We start from the raw sequence: 21,072 nt of genomic DNA, 5'->3' as shown, positions 1-21,072 counted from the left end.
TACACACAAATGGATCCGTTCAACATACATACATACCATTAACTCCTCTAGGAGACACCTCTGTCAATTTGAGGCCACATTCCTTTAGAAATCCAATCGCTACTTCTATGCTGTCATCGGTAGGTCTTTCCAGAAGCAGCGTGAGCATTTCCAAACATAAAACCTCATGAGCCTTGCCGGGAATAGGAAACACCACAAAAGATTTTTTAAATCACAGATTAAGTCTCTTTATCACTTTCTATACCACATGCAGTTGAGGAAGTTGACCAAACAGGGCACTAATTGTGAAAAATGTGCTTCAGGCATGTGTTTCTCAAAAAGCAACCCACTCCTGTAGGTCAGGAGTATTTCAAGGAAGTTCATGGTCTGGTTCAGAAATCTACTGATCCAAGCAGGAAGTTCTTCTGGGCACATGCATGTGTCTGAAGTAGTCTTCCTCCATAACACTAGCTGACATCTAAATTTTAACAGGAGCCAAGAAGCTAAAGTGTGCCATGAAGTTGTAACCAAGTTATGACAACCCTGTGAAGTTCTACCCGTGAAGTTTTCAGGGCAAGAAATGAGCAGCGGTGGTTTGCCACTCCCTTCCTCTGCACAGCAACCCTAATCGTCTTCCTTGATGGTCTCCCATTCAAGTACTAACCAGGGACAATCTCACTTATCTTGCAAATTCTGAAAAGATTAGGCTAGTCTGGGCTATTAAGGCTGTTACAACAACAGTCATACCAGGAAGTACCGCAGCAGCAGCAGAAGGAGAAGGAGGAGGAGTTTGGATTTATACCCCCCTTTCTCTCCTGCAAGGGGACTCAAAGGGGCTTGCAATCTCCTCCCCCCCCCCCAACAAACACCCTGTGAGATGGGTGGAGCTGAGAGAGCTCCACAGAGCTGTGACTAGTCAAAGGTCACCCAGCTGGCATGTGTTGGAATGCACAAGCTAATCTGGTTCACCAGATAAGCCTCCACAGCTCAAGCGGCAGAGTGGGGAATCAAACCCAGTTCCCCAGATTAGAGTGCACCTGCTCTCAACCACTACGCCACTGCTGCTGGAGGGCTAGAAACATTCGCTTTGTTCCAGCATTAACTGCAAAAGGGGTCACTTAGCCCTCCCATTCTCAAGGGCTTTGGCAGAATTTTTCCCTATACACCACAGCTGGGCCCTTACACGTATCGTGCACATGATTCAGTTCCTGAGATGCTAAAAGATCTAGCTGAACAGACCCAGGCTGTTGGATCCTACAGCTTTTCCACTTGACCTTTTCAGGTTTCCCATTGTGGATGGTGCCCTACGTAACTTTTGTCTAATTGAATCCTACAATTCCTAGAATAACCCTTTCAATGGTAAAGCCTCCTTCTTTCATGGGTGGAAAAAATGACGGAATACAGCTCCCGTCAGGGCCATGTTCCAGGAACAGTGCCCAATCCTGTAGCAGGACTAGACTAAGAAGTTAGTTTAAATTAATTCCCATAAGCAAGTTATTAAAATGTATAAGAGTGATATTTTTTTATAGAAAACTCAACCATAACTTGCTCCAGACACATGTCTCTTTCAACACTCTGAACGTTTTTGATAGTTGACTGGTAAAGTACTAGGTCTCTAGCTCCAACTCTGAAATTACTGGTGCAGGGTCAACAACTTTATGCGTGAGTTAGCTGCAGGGCTGTTTTCAAACACCAGCGGAAGTCTTTACCACAAAACACTTTGCTTTTTATTTTTTTGTTTGTTAGATTTAGTATCTCACCCCTCCCCTTTCAGGTTCGGGGCAGCAAACAGCAGCATTAAAACAATTAAAAAACCTCTAAACCATATAGCATCTCATCTGCATTTGGAAACCAAAGCATGGAGAACTTATTTCCAACACCTCTAGCAAGTAGAATTACAGCAAATCTGCTCCCACACAGAACATCTTACCACATTCTGATTCATAAGATGGGCAACAAACTTGGAAGCTGTCAGACAAAGTTGCTGCAAAATAAGCACAAAAGCAACGTATTAGTATGAATAAAATATCCATTTTTGTTTGATTTTATTTTAAAAAAAATATTGCTAAAACTTTCCACATAAAGTTACAAAAACATAAAAAAGATTTAGGGAAAAAAATAGGTACATTTATGTTTGATTTTCTATCCTCCTTTCCTAAGGCACTGAGCAGCTTACGCAAATATTTTAAATTTAATGCTTTAAAAATTGCCTCCTCCATGTTTGCACTGTGTGTGTGTATATGCTGTCCCCTTCCGTCAGCTTTTCTTCCTCTGTGTAACTGCATTTAAAGTGGAGTATGATTTGCATCATTAGCAAAAACATTTCACAGAAATTACACACTTAAGATTCTGTCTGCTGCCTGTAATTCAGCACTAGCTATATGATCAAGAAAACATTTCTCTCCTCTGAATAAGCTTATTTTTGCAGTGAGGGAACTAGGTTGTGCCAAATGGTTCAGCACACAATATATTTGTCAGACATCAGGATCTGTGCAAACTGTAAAAATGTGGTTTTCTTAAAACAGAAAACAGCAGAGTTCAGAAAACTTAACTTACTACCACTGAATTCTCATTGCTACACAAGTAATTCACAGACCATTTTTGACCCACCAACTAGAGATCTTACCTAGCTACCTAAAAGGAAAGCATTTCTACATGCTGTAAATATGTTAGGGCATTTTGAAAAGCATGCTTTTTATGTATTGTCGAAGGCTTTCACGGCCAGAATCACTGTTGTGTGGTTGTATGGCCGTGTCCTGTTAGCATTTTCTCCTGACGGTTCACCTGCATCTGTGGCTGGCATCTTCAGAGGATTTGATGGTAGTAAAGCAAGTGGAATATATATACCTGTGGAATGTCCAGAGTGGGAGAAACAACCATTTGCCTGGAGCAGCAGTGGCGTAGGAGGTTAAGAGCTTGTATATCTAATCTGGAGGAACCAGGTTTGATTCCCAGCTCTGCCACCTGAGCTGTGGAGGCATATTTGAGGAATTTAGATTAGCCTGTACACTCCCACACACGCCAGCTGGGTGACCTTGGGCTAGTCACAGCTTTTTGGAGCTCTCTGAGCCCCACCTACCTCACAGGGTGTTTGTTGTGAGGGGGGGAGGGCAAGGAGATTGTAAGCCGCTTTGAGTCTCCTACAGGAGAGAAAGGGGGGATATAAATCCAAACTCCTCCTCTTCTTCTTAACAAGTGTAAAGGGTGCAATTAGCATGCTTGATTTGCATGTGTTGGGTGGGATCCACCCATTTAGCATGTGAGTAACCATGAAGATAGCATAATCAATTAGTGAGGACATCTGCATTGGTCTTTTGATCCCTTTGATTGCTTACTGCCTAGAGTGGTGGGTGGTGTTCTGGGTGTTCACTAGCCCTTTGACTGCTTACTGCCTGGAGACATCCTTTGAAACCTTCACTTTATTGAGGAGACCATTGATGTTCAGGAGAAAATGCTAATAGGACACGGCCATACAACCCGGAAACCACACAACATCCCATGCCCTTTATGGCTTTTTTTGTGGGGGACTTTCTTTTGGACCAAACTGTCAGGTGAGATCTGAAAGAAAAGAGTCAATGAAGCAGCTCTAGTCTGTGTTGAAAGAATTTCAAGATGGACAAGAACGATAAAGGAAAATGTTTGCAATGTAATGAGGTGGATGGACAAACAGGCAAAAAATGGAAAGACATGCAGGCTGAAATCCAGAAAATTTCAACAATTAAATTTGCTATTCAGAAAATTTTAAACAATAAATTTGCTAAGGAAGCTAACAGCATGCTATTGGGCATTCTGCCAAAAAAAATCCCAAAAAACTTGGAGGAATTGTTTAGATACATGATAACGGCAAACAGTTACATTTGCAACAAAATGGAAAACAGAAGAGTTCCATGCTGGGAGGACTGGGAAAATAAAGTAGCTGAATATGCAGTAATGTCAAAATTAATGAATTATGTAAATAACAGACCAATCAAAGAATTTCAAGCCAAATGGGAAGAATACTACTTACATAATTCTGAAAAAATGGGGAGCAGAGAAGGTTGTTGAAATGATACATAAGAATTACTATCGTATATATTCGTGTATAAGCCGACCCGTGTATAAGTCGAGGCACCTAATTTTACTGCCCAAACCTGGGAAAACTTATTGACTCGGGTATAAGCCAAAGGTGGGAAGCCAGGAGGCAGAGGGAGCTCCTTATTTGGGGAGTGACTCCCCCTGATGTCACTGCCCAAATAAGGAGCTCCCTCTGCTTGCCGGCTGGGCTTGGTCAAATCCAGCCAGCCAGCAGGCAGAGGGAGCTCCTTATTTGGGGAGTGACTCCCCCTGATGTTACTCCCCAAATAAGGAGCTCCCTCTGCCTCTCGGGGTTTGACAAAGCCCAGCCAGCCAGGGTGCCTTGGGGTTCCCCCTTCACCCTTGATGAGGGCAGCAACAAGCGGCTTCCAGGGGCAGGGAGATTATCCCGGCCCCACCCCCCGGCCTCCTTGTGATTAATAGAAAATAGAAAATGGTGACTCGCGTATAAGCCAAGGGGGCTTTTCTCAGCCTTTAAACAGGGCTGAAAAACTTGGCTTATACGCGAGTATATATGGTAATAACCCTTTTGTTATTGAAAAGGCATTGAAATGGGTAAAACATCTAAATATACTATGGACAGAAGATATTCATATACAAACTCACTTTTTACTATTTGTGGAGTGTTTTTAGAAATGTTTGTTCAGATTTATAATAGTAATCACCATTGAAAGTTTTTTAATCTACTCTACTTCACCACAATTTATCTCATGACACTGGCTAACATTATCATGTTTATCACGTATTGTATAGGGCAGTGATGGCGAGAGTTTTATATCTCCAGATGGAAGGGATCATACTCTCTTTATTGTTCCCCCGCCAGCATGGCTAATCGGCCCCGCCATGGCATGGCTAAGAGGCCCTGATGGCAAGAACTATTGTAGTCCATACCATCTGGAGTGCCAAAGGTTCGCCACCACGGGTATAGGGTATCTTATGAAATGTATGCTCAGATTTATGTAATCACCATTCAGTGTTTATTACTGTGCCAATACTTACTGCTCATTATTGTTGTTATCATCATTTAGTGTTTACTGTTTATTATATTATTTTTTTATTATATACTAGCGGCAAAGCCCACTTCATGTAGAAATGAAATGGGCTATAGGGAAGGAGGGGTGAGGATGCCTTCTCCCCTCCCAACGGGTTCCCCCCCCCCCGATTGGCCCGCTTCCTCAGCCGCCAACCCTGTTGCTCACCGTTTGCCATCTACCATCTGGCCACCCTCACAAATCAAGACCAACAAATCTTTCTAGCTGTGGGGGAAGGCGGGCAGGGATTGCCCAGACTGGGGGCATTCTCCAACAGATCTCTGTGGCCACATGTTCTGCTCCACCTCCATGCTGCTGCCGGGGGGGGGGGGGCAGGGTGGTTTGTGGGGGTGGTAGGAGGGCAGGGGGAGGCAGGAGGGTTCTCGAGGGTGGGAGAGTGGTGGCGGGCCTTATGGGAAGGGCTGCATCCCAGTGTCCCCAGCAGTGGGCTGCGTGGATGCTGCCCTGGCTGCAGGGCCTGTCAAGCAGACACTGCTCTGGCGGCTGGGCTGGGCTTGGGAGATGAGCTTGCTGGGGGTGGGAGCGAGGGAGACTTCTGCAGCCCCAGAGCAGCAGCTTCATGAGTCCTACTTCCTTATTGGTGGAGGGTTCATTGTCGGATATTCCATCCCTTAGCGCTTTATTATTGGTGTAAGATGTATACTTTACCTTCTGATGTAATTGTTGTAGAGATATGGTTTCTATTTTTTCCTTTTTCACCTGCTCTGTTTATATTTATAAAAAATTAAATCTTTAAAACAGCCAAAAAAAAGGGACTCTCAGCAAAAGAACAAAAGTGGTCTGTGAATTGACTCAGCAGCTGTGAGAGACATCTATGATCAATGGTACCCTAGCAGGTTCCAGCCTTTCTAGGAATAATTAGAAGAAACCACAGAAAGCTTACTCAACAAAAAGTGTTTGTATTTGGGCCATCTGGTTAGCAACACTCAGAAAGGAGTCCTTTAAAGACCAACAGAAGGACTTAACGAAAGCAAACCTGCCCTGTCTTTCACTCCCTGCCACTTACCACCTACTTTCAAACAAGAACAAAATACTGCATTGCCATATTTGTAACTGAAGGGCTGGCGGGGGGGGGGGGGGTTATTACCATTTGATCTAGAACAATCAAAATCAAGAAAAACTGCATTAGGGCATGTATTCAAAGAGGACACTCGCCACAGCGGGTGCTGTTAACATCACAGCAATAGCTAGACAAGATATACAAAAATGACTAGGCTAAGGATCTTGACAAAAATTTGTAACGATACAAAACCTAAAAACTCTCAGGTTGACTCTGTAGGGTGTCCACACATCACTTTCATGTTTATCTCATGGCAATTCTGATGACCAAAAACATACCCAATTTCCAAAACGTGAAAGCAAGGCCTGTTCCGCATGGGCCAATAAAAACAGGTATAGGACGGTAAAAAACCATTGGGGGTGGGGGGACTTTGCACAGATCCTAAACAAGTTTGCCCCGTGTTATTTCCCCCAATCTGAGTTTTTTGAGAATCGCACTAAACGAGTCTTTTAAAAAATCTCGGGTTGCAGCTGCTCGCAAGCAAATGACCAGAGAGACGCTTTATGTGCCTGTTTTTTTATAAAAAACATTTTGCGGCTTACATCTGCGTAGCGACATAGGTGCAGATGGTCATACTGTGAGACATCAGCATGGCTGTTGGGGTTCACTCGTGCATGCCTGCGTAGCTATGCATTGGTGGGAGGCAAATTTTTTAAAAAGAGACGCGTCTCCGTGCGAAGGTGCGACAGCAACCCGGATTGTTTCTGTAAGATCCAATCGCTGCCTGCACAGATGCTCGTGAACGTGAAAACAGGAAAACGGGTTACTTGATCCCGGCTGCAACCCATTATACATTTGCTGTGCGGAAGTGGCCCAACTCTCACGGGACACCATGACGCTACAAAATTTAGGAAGCATGCAATAGAGGCACAGTTTATCTTAGGTTACCATGATATACAATAATTTATATACCTTATCATTTCTTCTGTATCCTTTGCGAAAATTTAGAATGAGTCTCTTGAGAATCAATTCCCCAATATTTGGAAACTTGGAGTTGATGATGGATACAACTGCTGCATAAACATGAGTGAAAATGGGTGAAGCGCTCTGGGCTTGCAAAATGGATCTTGCCAGCAATCCCCTGCAAATGAAAATATACACACACTGAAGGACTTTTTTGAGACAATTTCTATGTTTTATTTACTGCGTTATTTAAATCGGAGTGTGTCTAGACTGCTTAGAAACAGAGAGTTGGAAGAGACCACAAGGGCCATCAAGTCCAATCCCGTGCAATGCAGGAACACACAATCAAAGTATTCCTGACCATCAAGCCTCTGTTTAAAAACCTCCAAAGGAGGAGACTCCACCACACTCCTAGTCTTTGGGGCAGCAGAAAACAAGCTTGATATTTAAACACGGCTACCATGTCACCCCTTAACCTACGCTTCTCCAAACTAAACATCCCCAGCTCCCTAAGCCTCTCCTCCTGGTCGTCTGCCGTCGTTTGCCAGCAGTGTTCAGTTCAAACATAAACCACCGAAAACAATGGCTTAAGTCTGGACAGCTCTAGAGGCTGCTCAGTGGCAGGGAGGTTTTTGCACTTTTGTAGCCTCCTCATGCCACCGGGAAGCCCCTTTGGGAACGGCAGGGCGCCACGTTGCAGCGCCACAACTGGCTGCCTGGCTCGTGGTGGGGGTGCCCATTTTATTTTTAAAACTGTGAACTTAACAAAAAGAAATTGCTTTGTTGACACAACAAAATTTAGAATGCCGTGCTGCAATTCTGCCCCGATTTTACACTTGAACTATAAACGCCTTGTACAAAGCTTGTAAAACACTGGCAACGCTTTCAAGGCCAGCACCCCCCAAAGGTTTTGAGTTCAGTGGGGCTAACACACAAGGGAGCTGATGCAGGATGGCAAACAATCTTCACTCAGGACCCCCCCCCCCCCAAAAAAAAACCCAGATAGTTTTATTTATGCTGAAACTATGAATATAGCTCTAGCACAGACCTGGGCATTATACAGCCTGCGGGCCACATCCGGCCCGCCGGATGACCCTGACTGGCCCCCCTGCTGTTTTGGGGAGCGAGGGGCCTTTGAAAGCCCCGCAGAAGCCGGTTGCCTTGGCTGCTGGCTTCTGTGAGGCTTTCAAAAATGCCTCGCCCCCCTGCTGTGCTGGGGAGCGAGGGCCTGTTGAAAGCCCTGCAGAAGCCGGTTGCCTTGGCTGCCGGGTTCTGCGGGGCTTTCAAAAGCGCCTCGCCCCCCTGCCTTTTGGCCCGGCCCTCCACAATATTTTCTGTTTCTTATGCGGCCCCATGGAAAAAATAATTGCCCACCCCTGCTCTAGCATGATCTGACCAACATTAAAGACTTGGAAGCTACTTGAAGCTTATTCTTTAATTCTAAAACACATTTTATTTGGAGGACTGGACACTTACCTCCCTCTGACAATATTTTCTTGAAGAAGTTCGTGGATGATGTTTTCAATGTTCGAGACGTTCACTTTATTGACGAGGCCATTGATGGATTTCTTCAGGGCTTCCCAACTCATCCTTTGGTACGCTAAACTGTTGTCAGAATATTACAGGCTTATTTAGGGATATAAACTGGGAAAATTGATAAAAAACATGTACGGCCTGAGTAAACACACCACCACTTTTAAAGACTTGATTCCTAAGCATCTTTTATTTACTTAATTTATACACCTGCCTTCCTCCCCATGGGGAATACAAAGCAGCTTGCATTATTCCCTCTTCTGCAGTTTATCATCACAATAACCCTGCGAGGTCGGATTGGCTGATACTGGACGACTGACCCACTCAGCAAATTTCAAAGGCAGAGGATTCGACCTTGGGTCCCCTCTAACTACGACAATGCACTGGAGCACACAATAACATGCAAGCATATTTATCTGCTTAACTGCTGCTATAAAATTGAAATTCCAGGAAAGTACAGCGATTGAGGATTAAATCCATTCAGCCAGTTAAAAATCTCAGCTGATGAAAACATTTCCATTGCCAGAATATGACCTCTAAGCCTCCCTTTGCAGCCACAAACATCCCGCGAAGCACTGCTCCTAGGTCACAGGAGAGCCCCAGAAAGCATGGGGGGCAGTGTGTGTGTGTGTCTCTCTAAAATAACTCCCCTTTCCAAAATTTCCAGAAATAATCAGTAGGATCCAGCCTGCAAAGATCAATCTCACACAGAGTCTACTCCAGTCTAAGCCTGCTGATTTCAATGGACTGAAGCAGCTCAATGTAGGACCACACTAGAAATTACTTCGCTGGTTAACAGCCAACACTGAATAGCGAAGTCCCTTGCAGAGACATAAAACCAACTCAAGAAAAATAACCAGAAAGGGCAATTTTGGACTCCAACTGAGGCCAGCCTTTCCTCCCTAGTGGATGGCCAGGTGGAACCTTTGTTTTCACAGGAAGAATAGTTGGTTTTTATAACCTGCTTTTCTCTACCTTTAAGGAGTCTCAAAGCAGCTCACAATCGCCTTCCCTTCCCCATAACAGACCCCTTGTGAGGTGGGTGGAGCTGAGAGAGTTCATAGAGAACTGTGACTGGCCCAAGGTCGCCCAGCAGGCTTCTTGTGAAGGACTGGGGAAAACACACCTGTACAGCAGATCAGAGTCCGTCACTCATCTGGAGGAGTGGGGAATCAAACCCGGTTGTCCAGATGACAGTCCTACTTATGATCCCACTTTGAAGGACACTGCAACGAAGGCATGGGGAGGGTATCCCACACTTACTTTAGAGGCTGGAGCTAGTTACAGTCCCCACTTAGATCTAAACTTCAGTGGGCAATCTTGGTCACGGGAACCAACCTACGGCCTCGGGTTGTTACAAGGATAAAATGGGAAAGGGAGTACCAAGCGCACCAGTCTGAGCTTTTTGGAACAAGGACAAGATTTTTTTAAAATGGGATACTCAAGACACAGTCTTTTCAATCCTGGGATGTGATGCAAACTGAAAGTGAAGTCACATGGGACCTACTGGCTCCGGTGGCCCCCACAGTCTCCGGTGTCACCGTACTGCCTTCATTTTTTGGCATTGATGATGTCAGTCAACAGCAAGGCACCTCTCTCTGCACCACACGACACTCCCAGTCTTAGACAAATATTGCAAGCCTGATTGAGAGCCAGTGTGGTATAGTGGTTAAAAGCAAGTGCACTCTAATCTGGAGAACAGGGTTTGATTCCCCGCTCTGCCACTCGAGCTGTGGAAGCTTAATTGGCGAACTAGATTAGCTTGTGCACTCCAACACATGCCAGCTGGGTGATCTTGGGCGAGTCACAGCTCTTCGGAGCTCTCTCAGCCCCACCTGCCTCATAGGGTGTTTGTTGTGAAGGGGGAAGGGAAAGGAGGTATGTAAGCCCCGTTGAGTCTCCTTACAGGAGAGAAAGGGGGGATATCAATCCAAACTCTTCTTCCTCATATTAAAATTTCTGATTACAGCCTCTATCCGCGAGGGACGGCTGGGTAACACACTTACGCACCTGTTTTTATCAGTGATTTGCGCTTGCATCATCCGGAGCTTGGCTGGAGGAATGTACGCACCGCCTGTGCGGGTGAGAATTGGATCCAGCTCTTCTTTCTTCTTCTTTGGAGGAGGTTCATCATGAGTCGATTTCTCGGGGGTGTTTCGGGTCTCTGGCGAAACGGACCTCCGAGACCTCCGCCCATCAGGCTCCCTGTCTCTTTCTCGTCTGTCGTTTCCTCCCCTCCTAAAAGTGGGGAAATCCCATGTATTAAAAGCAATTAACTATATAAGACAGCAAGGCAAAGCTAAACAGACTGCTAATAGTTGACATTAGTTTAGAGTACAAATCTTGTTTTTACACAAGGAATCAAACAATGTTAATTTGAAGGAGGCGACAGTTGGCACTTGTCACTTACTTTGCGTCTGTGTTTCTGTCACTGTAACGGTTCCTTTCTGGACGTTCACGGTCCCGTCTACTGTGTTCCAAGTAACCTTTTCTTTGCGATGAATGAGACCTCCCATGTTCCGAGTCCCTGTTGTTGAGATCAAGCATAACTACTTTTGAACATACTTTCGATGGATGCACTGCTACGTTTGAAGGCCCTGCACAAATCTGGATCGTTATGTCTCAGTGGCCAAATCGGAAATACTGGTTATCTTAGCAGTCAAGCAGTAAATGTATTTCTAGACAAACTGTAGAGAACAACTTGAAAACGAGTGTTCTTTTTATTATTAACTGTGCAGTGATTATTTTGTCTCTCTCAAGAAGGCACCAGGTAGACCAGAAAACTATTTAAAGACTGCCTCTGGTGCATCGGCTCTGTTCATCTGAGGGGGGCTTTTGAAGATCCTCTCCTGCAGACAAGGGCAGCCCCTTTGGCTTTCCCTGTTGCAGCTCCAAGTGGAGGAACAACTTAGAAAAGGAAGCTAAAAATGTTCTCACATTTCTATTCTTCCACAGTTTATCAAAGACAAAACTTTTCAGAAGACCCTTTTCTGAAAATGGGATAGTCATTTCTAATATGATTTTATAAATAATACATTGTTTAGTATTGGTTTTATATATGTTTGTTTTATTTCTATTTACTGGCAGTCCTGTAAAATATTTAGGTTCCAAGCTATGCAAGTCTTCACAGCTGATAGGAGCAGCAGTGGCGTAGGAGGTTAAGAGCTCCTGTATCTAATCTGGAGGAGCCAGGTTTGATTCCCAGCTCTGCCACCTGAGCTGTGGAGGCTTATCTGGGGAATTCAGATTAGCCTGTACACTCCCACACACGCCAGCTGGGTGACCTTGGGCTAGTCACAGCTTCTCGGAGCTCTCTCAGCCCCACCTACCTCACAGGGTGTTTGTTGTGAGGGGGGAAGGGCAAGGAGATTGTAAGCCCCTTTGAGTCTCCTGCAGGAGAGAAAGGGGGATATAAATCCAACCTCCTCCTCCTCCTCAACACAGAATCTTGAATCGAACCTGAAAACTAACCAGCGTGCTCTTGCTATAAAAACAATAACATTGATGTTCTAGCAATAAAAAGTGCCTGCAGGTCCACCTCTACAAATATACAATTGGCCGTATTTTTAAGCAGAAGAGATTTTTTTCCTACTCTTTTCTCTGCCTTATGGAGTCTCAAAACAGCTTACAAACTCCTTCTCTTCCGCTCCCCAAAACAGACACCTTGTGAGGTATGTGGGGCTGAGAGAGTTCTGAGAAAACTGTCACCGGCCCAAGGTCACCCAGCAGGCTTCATGTAGAGGAGTTGGGAAACAAACCCGGTTCACCCAAGTAGAGTCCACTGCTCTTAACCACTCATCTAAGATCACCTAAGGAGGAGGTAATAGAGGAAACCTCATCTGTGGTGGGGATATACTATCCCCAGAAATCACTCTCTGCTCCCCTCACTATAGACATCAGTACCAGTTGAATGGAAATACTTTTAATAAGAACCCACTGTTCTGAATGTAGTGTTTAATGCTTTAAATGTTTTACACTAACAGCTACATAGTTACATTTGCAACATTTGTTTGTTTCTGCTGTGAGCCACCTAAGACATATTTTCAAATAAAGGTTTTCTCAAAGGGAATGGGTCTCTATCATTTGGAGACCAGTTATAATCTTGAGAGATCTCCGGTCCCTATCTAGTGGTTAGCAAACCTAACTCTCTATGCCCGTGGTGGCGAACCTTTGACACTCCAGATGTTATGGACTGCAATTCCCATCAGCCCCTGCCAATTGGCCATGCTGGCAGTGGCTGATGGGAATTGTAGTCCATAACATCTGGAGTGCCAAAGGTTCGCCACCACTGCTCTATGCCCACACTATGGTCACCCTCTTCCCTTTTTTGCCTTCTACTACAGAAGTCCTACAACAGCAACAACCCCTTCCCTCAGTGGCGGGATTCAGCTGGTTCGCACTAGTTCAAAAGCAACAAGCTGCTCTGAGCCCCGTCCTTCCCCAGGGGAGGGGCTTTCAGAGTCCCAGAGCAGCTAGGTGCGAGCAGGCCTCCCCCTAAGGCCACGCCACTGGCCTAGGCGCACGGCCTGATTGGTGGCCAGCCAGCCCTAACCCATGAATGTCACCTCAGCAAGCCACACCACCCGGCCCGCAACCTGCCGGGGTGACCTTCCCAGGCTAGGGCAGACCTTCCGGAGGCCCCAATAGCCATCTGGGGTGGCCTTCCCGGGCTAAACCTGCTCAGTGAAAGAAGCTGCCTTCCCTTGCCTCCCCCCCAGCCCAACGTCGAAAAGGGGGTTGCGCACAGCAGCCAGATAAGTGGGTGGGGGGGGGGGGGAGGAGGCAAGGGGGGAGGGGAACTGGTAGTTAACTCATTAGAATCCCACCACTGCCTGCCCCCCCTTACATCTATTTAAGCCATGCTACTCCAATAACTGCCACAAGTTTACTAACATCCTTCTTCCATCTCATTTACACACTGCCTTGACACTACACACACACACACACACACACACACACACACACACACACACACACACACACACACTTCCCCTGCGACTTTATTTTTTAATTTGGAATATTATTACAACAGGATCATGAAAGTTCGTGAGGAAAATAAGAACATTATTACTGTGACCATCCTATACGGAAACAGTTTTATATGCGTGGATTTTTCCCAACCGCATATGCACGGTTTGGCTGGTGGTCTGATGGAAGAAAAGACCAGATTATGCGCTTGAAATTCAAAGAGCAGAATTTGTTAACTTGGATCAGAGACTGGTGGGGGGAAAAAACTTCCTGTCTGGACTCCCTCCAGCCTCCCACCCACAACTGGCAATTAATCCTGATTAGCTACCGTGTTTCCCCCCAAAAATACAGTGTCTTATATTAATTTTTGCTCCCAAAGATGCGCTATGTCTTATTTTCAGGGGATGTCTTATTTTTCTGTGTTCTGTTCGTCGGGCATGCTTCCAAACAAAAACTTCGCTACGTCTTACTTTCAGGGGATGTCTTATATTTCGCACTTCAGCAAAACCTCTACTACATCTTATTGTCAGGGGATGTCTTATATTCGGGGAAACAGGGTAGTTGAGAAGTCGTAGGGGGAGAGATACAACACAGCAGTTGCTGCGGCTTATGGTTTTTAGATGAAAATAACAGAAGTTAGTTTCTATCTAAGATTGACATAATTCACTTTATAATTAGCCTGCTGAGATAGCAACTTGAGTTTCCACAGTTTAACGCTGAGCACATTTCTCACCCGTTCCCAAAAAGGTCCAGTGCCCAAATGCAATCACATTTTAGCTGCACCCCACCACTGAAGTTCATTCCCCTATGCATTGTTGCTTATAATGAATTTCGACTACCATAAATAACCCTAAAAAGAGAGTTCCTACCTGCCTTCAGGAGAGGAACTTCTCCGGCGAGGGCTGTAAGCGCCTGTTCTTTCATAGCTGGAATCAGGCTTCAACACAAAAGGGATTTGCATTTCAGATGATGAAAGACATGTTGAAGAGCAAAAATGTTGGCTGAGAAGCAAAGTGTGAAGTTCTGAGTACACAACAGCATGATCTCCCCGCCTCCCCTACCCCACACACACTCTGAAAGGTCAGGGAATATTTTGGCAGAGGACCTGACGTACACTGAAAGGGAAATAGGCAACTATTATGATTATTTATTGGCAGTCCAAAGAGTCGATTTACGGAAAACCCATAAACATTATAAAAGGAACAAAAATAACAGGAACAAAATACACCCATCATTTATAAAACATATTCCTGTTAATTCAGTACAACATGTTCTTTCTTCGCATGAATAATTTCCTGATAGTCTTTATAGATGCCTTTATAGATGACAGTTTACCTTTATAGGTAAATGCCTTTATAGATGACCATAGTTTACCATATTGGCTAATATGTGCACAAGCACAAAAGCTGCATGTGAATTTGCCAGATGAAGCTGGAAGATCAATGCATGCTTCTGTGACAGTATCTCTGCCCATTTGCCAGGGCCACCACTACAAAGATGAGCTGCCAACATGGCTGCAGTGAAGAAGAGCCAATCACCTACTTGCCCTATCTTTGTTTCAGGTTATGATTAGCCTCCAGGGGTTTGTGGCCCACAGGAAATTGGGAGCCATGTTGGAATTTGCTCTTCTTCCATTCCACCTTCACCCTGCAGCAATGAAGGGGAACAGCCAGCTAAGGCGGGCACTACTTGCCCTCTGGGGATTTTGTTTTCAGGAAAAAGATCACAGTTTCCACAAAATATTGCAAGAGAAAACAAAACCAAAAACCCCTGAGGTGGTCAAGCGGGGGCAGCTTCTCCTCTCCTTTGCCAACAAACGTCTCTCGCTGGACACAAGGATGAAGACAAGCTAGCCAGCCTAAAGGACAGGGGCGCAGTGAGAACAGCGACCTCAAAGTTCTGGCAGTCGGCTCCAAATGACTCTTGATTCCTTTCTGGCACTGAACAAAAATCACATTTACCTGTGTTGCTCTGCTCTTCATTTTTGTTGCCAGTCCACTTATTTGCCAAATCTATGTATGTCACAGGTATTCTTCTAAGAAGAACAATTCATCTCTGAAAGAAAAAGAATGGAAATGACTGAAACGTTTTGTAAACAAAATCACCTGAAAAGAAGGTAATATTTCAGTCAATGAGGAAATTATTCACTTGGTAGAGCTAAGGGGTTTGGATCGTCTCTCTTGCTAGAAACATCAAAATTAACATTACCACTGATGTTACCGTAATGTTACCACTAATGTCATCATTATCACTTTCGTCAAACAAGGATTTGAACAATTATCCTTAGCAACTAACCACAGGCCTCACAGGAATTATGCCAAAGAGATCTAACTCCACAATTTAAAAGGCTTAAAGGTACATTTATCGTCAGAAGAGAGGGAACTGATTCCTCTATCCACCAAGAAACCCCACACTTTGCCCCCTATGCAGTTTCTGAAGGTCTGCGTAACCACCAAGAACAAAAATTTATGGGTTCAGTGTGCTGCAAAATTCGAGGGGGAGGATATTGGAACGTCCCACTCTGTGAGGAGATCTCATTGACTACAAGTAAGCAAGCCTATGGTGTGGTAGGCAATCTCCTTCCAGTCAACCATTCCACTTACCCTCGACTCTCAGGTCAGTGGAGAAACCGCAGGGGTAGAAATTTGGTGAAGAGACAGTTAAGAGGTGACATGATAGCCATGTTTAGATATTTGAAGGGATGTCATGTTGGTGAGGGAGCAAGCTTATTTTCTGCTGCTCCAGAGACTAGGACTAGGAGTAATAGGTTCAAGGTGAAAGAAAAGAGATTCCACCTAAACAGGAAAAACTTCCTGGAAGTAAGGGCTGTTCGACAGTGGAATGCACTACCTCGGAGTGTGGTGAAGTCTCCTTCTTTGGAGGTTTTTAAACAGAGGCTTGATGGTCATCTGTCAGGAGTACTTCGATTGTGTCTTCCTGCATTGCCTCTTCCAACTCTATGATTCTATGAAATGATATCAGGCTACATGCCAGCATCACATCTGAGCAGAAGCCTAGATGTGATGCAATACCATACTTTCAGCCAATCCATGTGCAGACATCACATCCAGTCACAGCACGTAGCACATCATCATTTCACTACAACCAGAAGCTCCTGCCTCCTGACATTCCTAGAAACAAGCCATGGTGATTATTCCATCGACCAGCCTCGGCTAGCATAGGCTGCCTGAATGGTATGGTGTTTTAGATATGGTTACATGATGAGTTAGATCCAACCAGCTTTTCTGCTGATGGAGAGCCCTGCTCTACAAAAAAAGTTGCACTAAGGATAATTGGATCTGCCCAGATAAAAGACATGTGTGACTGGGGCTGTAATAAGGAGGGAAGTCCGGAGACATTGGCCCTTTCCACACATGCAGAATAATGCACTTTCAATTCACTCTGAAGATGGATTTTACTGTGTGAAATAGCAACAGCCACTTGCAAACAATTGTGAAAGTGGATTGAATGTGTTTTATTCTGCATGTGCGGAAGGGGCCATTGAGGAGAAAAGCTAGTTTGACCTGATTACACACCAAACCAGCTGAGTCCCAACTCAAATCATTTAACGCTGCCATCAAAATGAGAACCCACAGCTACAAAGCAGCAGCTACTGTTTAGGCTGCTACTCTTCCATATAATGGCTTGGCAAAGTTCAACAGGACAACAGTCTAGTGGCACCTTAAAGCCTAAACAACATTCATTTCAGTAGGAGCTTTTGAAGGTTACAGCCCTGCTGCTTTATGCTACTTGGCTGTCTAAGTTCTCTCCTTCAAAGCAAAAATTGTTTACTTTCACCACAGTGAAAAACTCAAAGCAGCAAAACATTCACACCTGCTGTTGCTTCAAAGACTTGTTAAGGAAAAGCTAAGGAAGATGCTAATTTTCCATCAACAGTTTCTCCCTCCTTTCCTTCATTAAGTCCACCCCAACAAGCATCTCCACAGAGGGTGGAAATCAATTTACAGCAACAGTTCTGATGGAGAGCACCACTGAGTAGATCATAGGTGTCAAACTTGCAGCCCTCCAGATGTTATGGACTACAGTTCCCATCATCCCCTGCCAGCATGATGGGAACTGTAGTCCATAACATCTGGAAGGCCGTGAGTTTGACACCTATGGTGTAGAATAGATCATCATGCATACAAAGATATTCCAGATAAAAAGCTCACGTACAGGTTTGTGAGAGTGAATATAACAGAACCTTGGTGTTCCCTAAATTTAGACATCTTGCCATAGCAACAGTGCTTTAAAATTCCAGATCCTGATGTCGCTGATGGTTTTTCAAAGATCTGGAACCCTCATAGAGTTCAGGGATTGGGAAGGAGGCACAGAAACCGTCAAAACTGGAGATGAAGCAAAGCCTGAAAAAATCTTATACACCTCATCCTAAGATGATATCGGCACAGCTAGAAATATATTAGCAACCAGCAACTCTGGTTAGCAATCAGACGCACACAATGGTATACAGGATGGGGGGCGGGGGGCTGAAAACACAAAGCCAAGAGTGGGATTTCTAACAGGTGTTAAGAAAATGATCAACTGAGAAGGAGCTGAATGTGTATCAGGAGTATCAACAGGAGACAACACAGATATTATATCAGAGCTGCCCCTGATGACAGAAGTCATTACTCCAACACACTGAATTGCTTTTCTAACACCTTTGAAGAGCTTTTCTTACCACTCTTTTTTCTACTGGTTTTGTGTAACTTCCCCTAATTTAGCCCTTTTGAAAATGGATCACCAGCAAGCCCCACTGCAACAGTCATACATTCTGCTGCTGTTGCATTGGTGACTAGCACACAAACGGTAGCAGATGCTCAAGAGCCTGGTCTTTTGAGTTCACAGTTCTTCAATCCCACATATGCTACAGGCAGCATTTTCCTCCCATCTCAATGTATCAGCCCCCTCCCCTAGCAAAAGAGGTCACGATTTCTTGGCAGCCAAGCAGGAAGGAGGCCTAATTAATTATATAATACATATTAATACAAAGGCATGCCCACATTCCAATACACTCAACACACATGAAGAATTGAAGATATAGATCTATGCACATATGTGGGAAGCATATGTCTACTTTTTTAAATACATACGCATGCTGATCTTAGAAATCAGCCCTTGCCTGCTTCCTGCTTGCATCTCAGGAGATTAATGGCCTGTCATCCTGCCACAAAGCGTCTTACTGTGCCAAACTAAGCAGTTATGCCACTCTGAGCCCAAGAGAAGGGCATAGTTCTGCTTCCAAAGGCACTGTAAAGCATTCACTGGGCACTGTGGGATAATCTACTTGGAATGGCAGGAGAAGGCATAGGTTATAATCTACATTTATAATTTCAATAGGACATTTTGAAGCTGCAATGCTGTCAAAAGGTTTTAATGCTGATGAAAATAATAAGCATGAGTGCACACGTACCTATTCCTATATATACATAATGACAAATGAACCATCCTTGATGCCTTTCAGAGCAGAGAGGCTACCAGCCATGCAGACAAGAACACATCCAGAGATCATAAACTTGCAAATACCAATGTGCTAGAAGGCAACTTCAGTGAGGACTTGGCTTCTGTGCCTCATTTCTTGGCCTTCTGGGGCAACCGTTTGGCCACTATGAGAGGATAGGTGCTGGACTAGCAAGGCCGTTCTAAACTGGATTACTCCGGTCTCAGCCCACTGATTTCAGCCACTCTGAGTAAACTCATTGCATGACTTTACATATGAACTACAAACAGTCTAAAATGATCTAATGGAGCAAGGCGCCTATGGCCTTGTACCCTGATCTGTCTTCGATCTTGATTCTATAACGATGCATATAGCAATGTTATAGTCGAGACCAGAGCCAGCGTGGTGTAGTGGTGAAGATTCTAATCTGGAGGACTGGGTTTGATTCCCCACTCCTCCACCTGAGAGGCAGAGGCTTACCTGATGAACCAGATGTATTTCTGCACTCCTATATTCCTGCTGGAGGACCTTGGACTAGTCCCAGTTCTCTCAGAACTCTCTCTGTCCCACCTACCTCACAAGGTGTCTGTTGTGAGGAGAGGAAGGGAAAGGAGCTTGTAAGCCACCTTGAGTCTCCTTATAGGAGAGAAAGGTGGGGTATAAATCCAAACACTTCTTCACACCTTAGAGACCAGCGTATAATCTTTCAAGATTACCATATGCACAGTACCTGATTACCATATGCTGATTACCTACCATATGCACAGTACCTTTGCATCCTTTACAAGCATTCGTTGAAACACCCCTCTCACCTGGCTTGGATAAAACGGCTCGGATCTCCACTCTTTGACTCCCAAAAGCTCCCTGAAAATACTGCTGGGTCTCTTAGGCCATTTACACACAGGTGGAATAATGCCCTTTCAATCCACTTTGCAGCTGGATTTTACTGTGCGGAATAGCAAAATCCACTTACAAACAATTGTGAAAGTGGATTGAAAGTGCATTATTCTGCATGTGAGGAATAAGGGGGCCAAGGGGCTACCAGACTCCAATCAAACTGCTCCACTGCAGACTAACCTCTGGAAACATAATCACGGGCGATCCAGCTGTTGCAACGCGTACTCACACATGCATATCGGTTTCAGACACGTGTGTTATGGCGATACAGTTCCCCGGCCCTTAACCCCACGAGGCCGCTTTTCAGAGGTCCTATTAAAGAGAGGCGGCTTGCCAAATATTCCTGTCGGAAGCGACTGGGGTACCTGTCGAGCGGAAGAGGCCGAGGCGGATCTCCTCTCTCTCCACCACGAGACGCCGCCGCCCCCCCCCCCCCCCCCGGCACGGCTGTTCTCCCCTCAGAGCCGAAGAATTTGCGTGAGAAAAGGGAGGGGGGGGTCGACGCACCCCCTTTCCTCCCAACTTCGCCGCTTACCTTCACCGCCCGCGCGCGCCGCCGACAGCAACAATGCCACTTCCGCCCAGCCAGGGAAAAGACGGAAGGCGGGACTTCCTGGCCGGAAGTGATTGGTCCCACTTCGGGATTGGGTTTCAAAAAAAATAAAAAGCTTCGTCCTATTAGTGTTTGAGACTAAGTGAAACAGAACTACGTACCTTTCATGCAAAAAAAAAAGGAGGTTGTTTCGTAGCTGGTGGGGTGGGGACCTCTGACGTCACCATCCAAGGGGCTCTACCCTGCTCCTAGACTACAGCTCCCAGCGTTCCGTGCGATGGCTTTCGTTGTAGGGACTACAGTTCCCAAAAGTCAGCACTGAGCCATGCTGAACGTGTCTGTATTGCAGCTCTTGAAATGTGCTTTGTGGTCCCATCCAGTTGAAATCCAAATTTTGGGGCCAGTGTTGCTTGGTTTTTTTTTCATGGCAGGGCTTGGGTTTTTTTCTCCCCTTTTAATGACGTAGATGGAAAAAATTATAATATTGAAGGAGGCAATGGGAATTTTTCACCCAGTTGGCATCTTCAAAGGTGTATCACAGAGGGAAGTCTGTTACACACTGTGTCCAGTGTTACAATTTGGGCAAGCAGACCTGCTTTGCTTGTTGTGGGTT

At 45.1% G+C, this 21,072-nt stretch overlaps 1 protein-coding gene across 2 annotated transcripts in view; it reads right to left on the bottom strand.

The window, feature by feature from the left end:
• CWC22 (CWC22 spliceosome associated protein homolog) overlaps positions 1-20,556 on the bottom strand; it is a 53,330-nt gene extending 32,774 nt beyond the window's left edge. The window contains exons 1-9 of one of the 2 annotated variants that reach the window (XM_048485352.1): positions 20,442-20,556; positions 15,531-15,624; positions 14,439-14,506; positions 11,012-11,128; positions 10,612-10,839; positions 8,545-8,673; positions 7,078-7,246; positions 1,910-1,963; positions 37-172 (exon numbers count right to left, since the gene is read on the bottom strand). In XM_048485352.1, the coding sequence (XP_048341309.1) occupies positions 37-172; positions 1,910-1,963; positions 7,078-7,246; positions 8,545-8,673; positions 10,612-10,839; positions 11,012-11,128; positions 14,439-14,506; positions 15,531-15,551 (922 nt within the window). In that variant the 5' untranslated portion in view covers positions 15,552-15,624; positions 20,442-20,556. Of the gene's footprint in view, positions 1-36; positions 173-1,909; positions 1,964-7,077; positions 7,247-8,544; positions 8,674-10,611; positions 10,840-11,011; positions 11,129-14,438; positions 14,507-15,530; positions 15,625-20,271; positions 20,404-20,441 lie in introns of those variants that run through there. The other variant, XM_048485353.1, reaches the window with a different exon arrangement.
• Between the last annotated feature and the right edge of the window lie 516 nt (positions 20,557-21,072).

This window comes from Sphaerodactylus townsendi, linkage group LG02 (genome assembly GCF_021028975.2).
Source record: "Sphaerodactylus townsendi isolate TG3544 linkage group LG02, MPM_Stown_v2.3, whole genome shotgun sequence".
Taxonomy (NCBI): domain Eukaryota; kingdom Metazoa; phylum Chordata; class Lepidosauria; order Squamata; family Sphaerodactylidae; genus Sphaerodactylus; species Sphaerodactylus townsendi.
The sequence above is the reverse complement of the archived record's forward strand: the minus strand, read 5'-3'. Positions and strand labels throughout refer to the sequence as shown.